This window comes from Parasteatoda tepidariorum, chromosome 8 (genome assembly GCF_982258835.1).
Source record: "Parasteatoda tepidariorum strain Cologne lab strain chromosome 8, Ptep-v5.0, whole genome shotgun sequence".
NCBI lineage: Eukaryota > Metazoa > Arthropoda > Arachnida > Araneae > Theridiidae > Parasteatoda > Parasteatoda tepidariorum.
Window position 1 is genome coordinate 85,846,802 of NC_141762.1, and position 6,000 is coordinate 85,852,801.

The window sequence follows — 6,000 nt, forward strand, 5'->3', positions numbered from 1 at the left end:
TTAATGACTTGATCTCCCTTCAAGAAGTGACAAAATCGTTAGGTTATTTATGTCTTTATTATTATGCTACGCACCATGTTGTAGCCTCAATTATCTAATGTTAAAATACTATATATGATAGTTGTATTCATGCTTCTCTTAGTTTATAGTTAGACATAAGCTTAATGACTTGGTCTCCCTTCAAGAAGTGACAAAATAGTTAGGTTATTTATGTCTATCGAAAAATGTCTTAGAACTGTTGTATAATTTATTTATTTAAATTCTACAATCATGGTCTTAAATCATTAAATTTTCACAAAAATGTGATTTTCGAAATGCTGGACTTTTTTTTTCTTTTTTTCTAAACCATTGCTTTTTTTTTCGTACAATAGAGAAGAAAAAAATTTTAAAAACATTAAGACTTTATAATTTAGCAGCTTTACAAGGTAATGCTCCTACATTTTCTTTTTAAGATGAGTGATGTATTATCCCTTGTGGACTTAAAAACAGATTTGAACAAAATCATTTATTGTATATGTCATTGATATAAATGGAGTTTAAATGTTAAGACACCCGTAACAAAGTGGAGTAGTGCAGTCTTGCCATCTTTAAAGCAGTCAAACAGTTGTGTGTTCGTTTTTTGCATCCCAGTTTCAAAAGGTTGCGTAGCAATTTTTATGGAGACATCCTATTTTTTCATCTCACAAAGTTAACATCAACGGATATAAAAAGTTTCTTACGAAAATTTGTGAAAGTGAGATGCTACTTCCTTGACGCCACAATGTCTAGCAATGGCTCTGCAAGATTTGATTTTAAAAAATTCTTCTATCGCAGTGATTTATTGAACTGTTATTTGCAAAATTTTGCTGCGCCTTTTGATTGTAAGATGAATCAAAATATTAAGGGCAGCTGAACAAAAAGCACACAGGCTAAGGTAAAAAAATGTCCAATGTCCTCCTATATTATCAAAGCTAATCCCAGTCAAGATGCATCCTATTCCTGCACCTGCAATGATAACATGAAAGTTAAAGAAAAAAAAAATGATGGAAATAATGTACTTATTTTGATAGCCTGACTGATTTGAAAAAAATAAGTTAACGATTCAATTATTATTTAGATTGCATTTTTCCCCTCTGAAATAAAAATTTCTCTCTTATAAGGATTTTTTTTTCGATTTTATTGAGCTTTTTTGTCAATCATTCATTCATTATTTCTTGTAAAGATACCAACTAATAGTTTATATATAGTTATAACTGTAAGTGATAGTTATAACTATTAGTATATGGTCATATACTTATAGTTTAAAATGTTGTATGTCCATATTCCCGATAACGCAAAATGTTATTGTGTCATAAAATTTTTTAAACGTCCTTTTGTAAATTTTATTGGCCTAGGTATAAAATTCGATGCCTGGTGGCTGAATGGTAGCGATGATCCTCGGGCCGGCCAGGTTGACTCAGCCATTCATCCCTTCAGTGGGTCGATAAATGAGTTCCAAGCATGCTTCGAATTAAACACTGGGGGTTTCGCTTAAGGCTGACCACCTAACCGGAGCATCTGCTCCTGCACCCCAGAGCCCAAGGTCAAGAAAACTGAGATGGGCTGTCGCGCCACTGAGTTTAGGTATAAAATTCTAATTCTTTATCTATAATTCTTAAAATGATATACATTTGTATTTAAACAATGGTGTTTTGGTTTAGTCACCAATAAACCTTAAAACATTTAGATTAACATATCAGACCTTAAAAGATGAAGCACATTTTTTTTATAAATGTATTAAACAAATAGAAAAAAGGATTTTAAAAGCATTCTAGCAATAGTAACTGACATCAGTTTTCACAATTAAAAATGGTGTTCGGAAAATTTATTATTTCTTTTTCAAAACACTTGAAAACAAATGCAGCTGTCAAAAAAAAGAAAAGACCATTTAAATTTTTTATTTACCTAAACCTTCATGAGTTGAAAAAATAATTGACTGTGTTGTAGCTTCTGTTCCAGGTCTGGCACTTAACTTCCCATAATTGGCAACTACAGGATAGAATATTCCAGAAGTAAGTCCATGCAGAATTTCGACAGGAAGCACTAACCACGGATCCTGAAGATAACTGTACCATATGAATCGAATACCATAAGCAAGTAAAGACAGAGAAATCAGATTAAAATGCCCCAGTTTATTAATAATCCACTCTGAATAAAACATGAAAGGTATATCTCCAACGCAACACTGCATAACCGTAATAAAACCACAAAGGAATTTGCTTGCTCCGAGTGAGTCCAAAAATACGATAAGGAAAAACCATATTGCTCCCAACCACATGCCATTCATCAGAACTCCGCCATTGAAGGCTAAAAATTCGGGTGATTTCAGAACATGTCTAATATCTTTTAGAATGTTTTTTGACAAATTTGGCTTAATCACAACCATTTTGAAAAGATTCCACAAAGTCAAGCATTGTAAGAGTACCATAAGGATCCATACAGCGAAATAATTATTGGTCACATCATATAAATAACCACCGATTGACGCCAAGCCGCCCCATCCAATGGCGGAGTATAATCTTTGTTTGCCAAAGTCTTTCCCTAGTGCGTGTACACTCTCACAGCATATAGTGTCCGAGAGCGTATAGAGAGAACTTAAGCATGTGTCAGAAACTATCATTAAGAATGCACAAAACCAGAACTGGTACGCCTTAAAGTCAATAGCGATTGGAATCTGGTTGATACTTTCTAACTTCCCAGAATCATAAATTGTGCCGCGAAAGGATTCATTTGATACTGGATTTATGACCTGAAGTAATGGCTTGCAAGAAAAATTATCTAGTGCACTGGTTGCAGTACAAAAAATTTTAAAAGAAGATTCTTTTGATATTCGATTCATTTTTTCCAGCAATGATTGATACGAATCATTGTCGAAAGCATTAGCTAATGTTTCGAATTCTTTAACTAAGGAATATTTTATGTTTGAAGTATCGTTTGAAATTTGATTTATCTCTTCAATTAAAGGCTGGCGTAAAACATTCTGCAGTGTATTGGTTGCTACAAGAAAAATTATACAACAGGAAGATTCATTTGATGCTCGATTTATTTTTTCTAACAAAGATTTATAAGAATCATTGTCCAATGTGTTAGTTACTGTGTCAAATTCATCGAATAAGGAACTTTCGATATTTGAAGTTTTGTTTACATCCGATTCTCTGAATGATGACATGTTCATATTACAACAGCCGTGATTTTTTCTGTCTAATGTGTAATTTGTGCCATTGTTTTTTAAAAAACAAAACAGCTCTGCTTCGTTGGTGATCGAAAGACAAACATCATCATATTGGTTTTTAGATGTATTCTCAGTTCTAAAATTGTCATTTTTAGTTCCAATTAATATTTCACTTCGAAGAAAGCAATTGATGAAAATTGTACAACTTAAAGATTTATTTAATACTTGATACATCGTGTCGAATAATGAATGGCACGATACGTTTCCTGTCTCATCAGTTGTGATTTCCTTAAATTGCAAAGCATTAATTAAGCAATGATAAGGATTTTTTGATTGTAAAGTGATCACATTTGTTTCATTATCACCAGAAACAATTGCCTTGTAATAAAATAAAAGACATAGTACATCGTAACCATTTTTATCTTTATATCTAACATAATAATTTTCAGTCTGGGTTTTTATTGGAATTTTTCTTAAGTTTCTTACAAATTGTAAAAATTCTTCAGAACTTCGAGGTTTTAATGGCTCTGAGTATTTTTCAATGGGAGGGATGATTAAAAGTAATAAGTAAAGTATTGATAGTAATACAAGTAATGTGGATAAAATCAACTTCATTCTATTGAAATAATCTGCTAAGTATCCTATTAGAGGTTTAGATAAAATGGTGATAAAAACCTGTGCAGTCAAAATTGTGGCTAAAGATGTTGCAGTTAATTTTAGCCTTTTTCTTGCTATAAGTGGGAGATAAGGTGTCATAGTACCCGCAACTGCAATAAAGTTAAACTACGTTAAATCAAAAGATGAGATCGCAATATTATATAAATATCATTTACAAGAAATCTATTGCAATATAATCGATAAATATTTAATAAAGCTATTGTGTCGTAAACTGTTGTTTAAGCTCAATATTTATGACTTAATAAGAAAATCTTCTGTGGTTATTTAAAAAAAGGCACGTTTTTCTAAGCGAATTTACTAAGAGTAATATAAATTAATGAATAACATATGTATTTATTTTTTCGATTAATGTACTGCTTTTGATACACAGAAGGTGTTGAATCCTTGACGAAAATAAAGTATACATCAATGGAAGTACTCAATCACGGAAGCAAATGCTTGTTTAAAAATAGTTAAAAAGTTTTATAAAAATTTTATCTTGAGATCCGAGCCCGAAACTTTATTTTTTTAGTAAACGAGCCCCTGTCGATCTCAGGTTTTTGCGCTCGAATTGAACCCGCCCAATCTCTGTGAAGAATACCAGGAAAGCGTTTAGTGGGTAACGATTTTTAAACAATGTCAGGGTAGACAGTATCGGACAATGGCTCTTTACTTAAGAAAAGACATCAGTATCGGGAATACCGAGCAATATTCCTTTATTTAAAAGAAAATAATTGTAGGAAATATGATTCATTCCCTACCTGAAAAAGAAATGGAGGGGCAGGGATAGCCTGGTCGGTAGGGCGCTGGACCCATGTCCGAGAATTCGTGGTAAAGAGTAAATGGTGACTGATGCACGTTAAATCTGTCGAGTCGCAAAGTCCTCCTTGTTCCCATAACAAATCAATACCTCTGGGGGAACTGGATTCCATCGATCGTTCTCTGATTCTGGTCAAAATACGATCTGTGGATGTATGAATTTGTTTGCCCTATAAACGGGCTTTGACGGTGTGTGTGGCTGAAGACGAATTCTTGGCCATAGATGGCGCCACTGAAGAACAAGAAACGCACCCTCTACCTTAAATTTGCTCTGTTTCACCAGTAGGCTTGCTAGTGTGGCAAGTAGCATTAGAAACAACAACAAAAGGAATGGAATAACTCCTAATCAGGGGAACAGTTCAGTTTGCCTATTGTTATATAATCTTTCGTTCTGCTTTCACCGCTCTGCATTTATATTTTCAGAATCCTTGTCAAAAATCCAAAAACACTCTTCTTTATTACCTCAACAGCTCTGTGTTAGCCCTAGCCTTCTCCAGAAGTCTCTGCATTCGGTGACTGTTTTCCAGCTTTTAACTTTAAAGAGCGGGTCCATTACAGCCGAGTTAATCATCCTTTGTGAAAGTTTGCCCCCAGACTAAATCTCCATGGGTTCTTAAGGGGCGGATAAAAAAATTTGGCAATTCGGAAAAGTACGTTAAAAGATATCGACACGAGCTATCTGGAAAGATTACCAGAAGCCAGTCTAAAACCATATAAAAATCAGTTTATCTGGTTAGATTACCAGATGAAATTTTTTCTAATAATCGCTTAATAACTATTTATATCTCACACTATTTCAAGTAAATAATATATTTAGATGGAGAAGTTATCTTACCACCGTAGAAGAAGAAGAAATGACCTTTGAATCGAATCATTTCTTTGTCAATTTGTGGGAAAGAATGTTTTGTTGGAATTTTGTGAACGGCACTATTTTCTGATACAATTTTCTCTCTATTCGTTTCTTCCATTTTTTTTCAGCACTACTTAGAACCTGAAAAAATTGAATATCATTTGATACTGTCTATTTTAATTAGCAAGAATGGTGATTGGATATAATTATTTTTTTACAGATGATGAAAAACACTAATGAAGAACAGATGCATCCTAATGTGTACTTACTCAAGTACAGATACTCTAAGATAACATCCACAAGCTATCCAACGATTTCAAATGATATGTACTCCGTCAAAAAGAACATTTCAGTCTCGCGATTACGCTACCCACGAGTTTACATGGAAACAGTCCAGTACATAATTACCTAAACTTCACAGGATAGCTTATAGTTCACATGGTGAAATTGATGTAATAACTCAAACTAATTTTTGCATAAGCAC

At 33.2% G+C, this 6,000-nt stretch overlaps 1 protein-coding gene across 1 annotated transcript; it reads right to left on the bottom strand.

Annotated features, from left to right (window-relative positions):
- Positions 1-490: 490 nt before the first annotated feature.
- On the bottom strand, positions 491-5,636 carry LOC107441656 (uncharacterized). Its single transcript, XM_043054539.3, has 3 exons — positions 5,502-5,636; positions 1,924-3,957; positions 491-984 (listed from the first exon to the last, which is right to left on the bottom strand). The coding sequence occupies exons 1-3, from the start codon at positions 5,632-5,634 to the stop codon at positions 818-820; spliced, it is 2,334 nt and encodes a 777-aa protein (XP_042910473.2). The 5' UTR covers positions 5,635-5,636; the 3' UTR covers positions 491-817.
- Between the last annotated feature and the right edge of the window lie 364 nt (positions 5,637-6,000).

What these genes read in the sequence shown, in the direction of transcription:
- LOC107441656 (XM_043054539.3), bottom strand. Translation starts at nt 5,634, where the DNA reads ATGGAAGAAACGAATAGAGAGAAAATTGTATCAGAAAATAGTGCCGTT. An exon ending in TTTCTTCTTCTTCTACGGTG is followed by an intron (nt 3,958 to 5,501) that starts GTAAGATAACTT and finishes ACTTTATTGCAG; the next exon opens with TTGCGGGTACTATGACACCT. An exon ending in TTCAACTCATGAAGGTTTAG is followed by an intron (nt 985 to 1,923) that starts GTAAATAAAAAA and finishes TTATCATTGCAG; the next exon opens with GTGCAGGAATAGGATGCATC.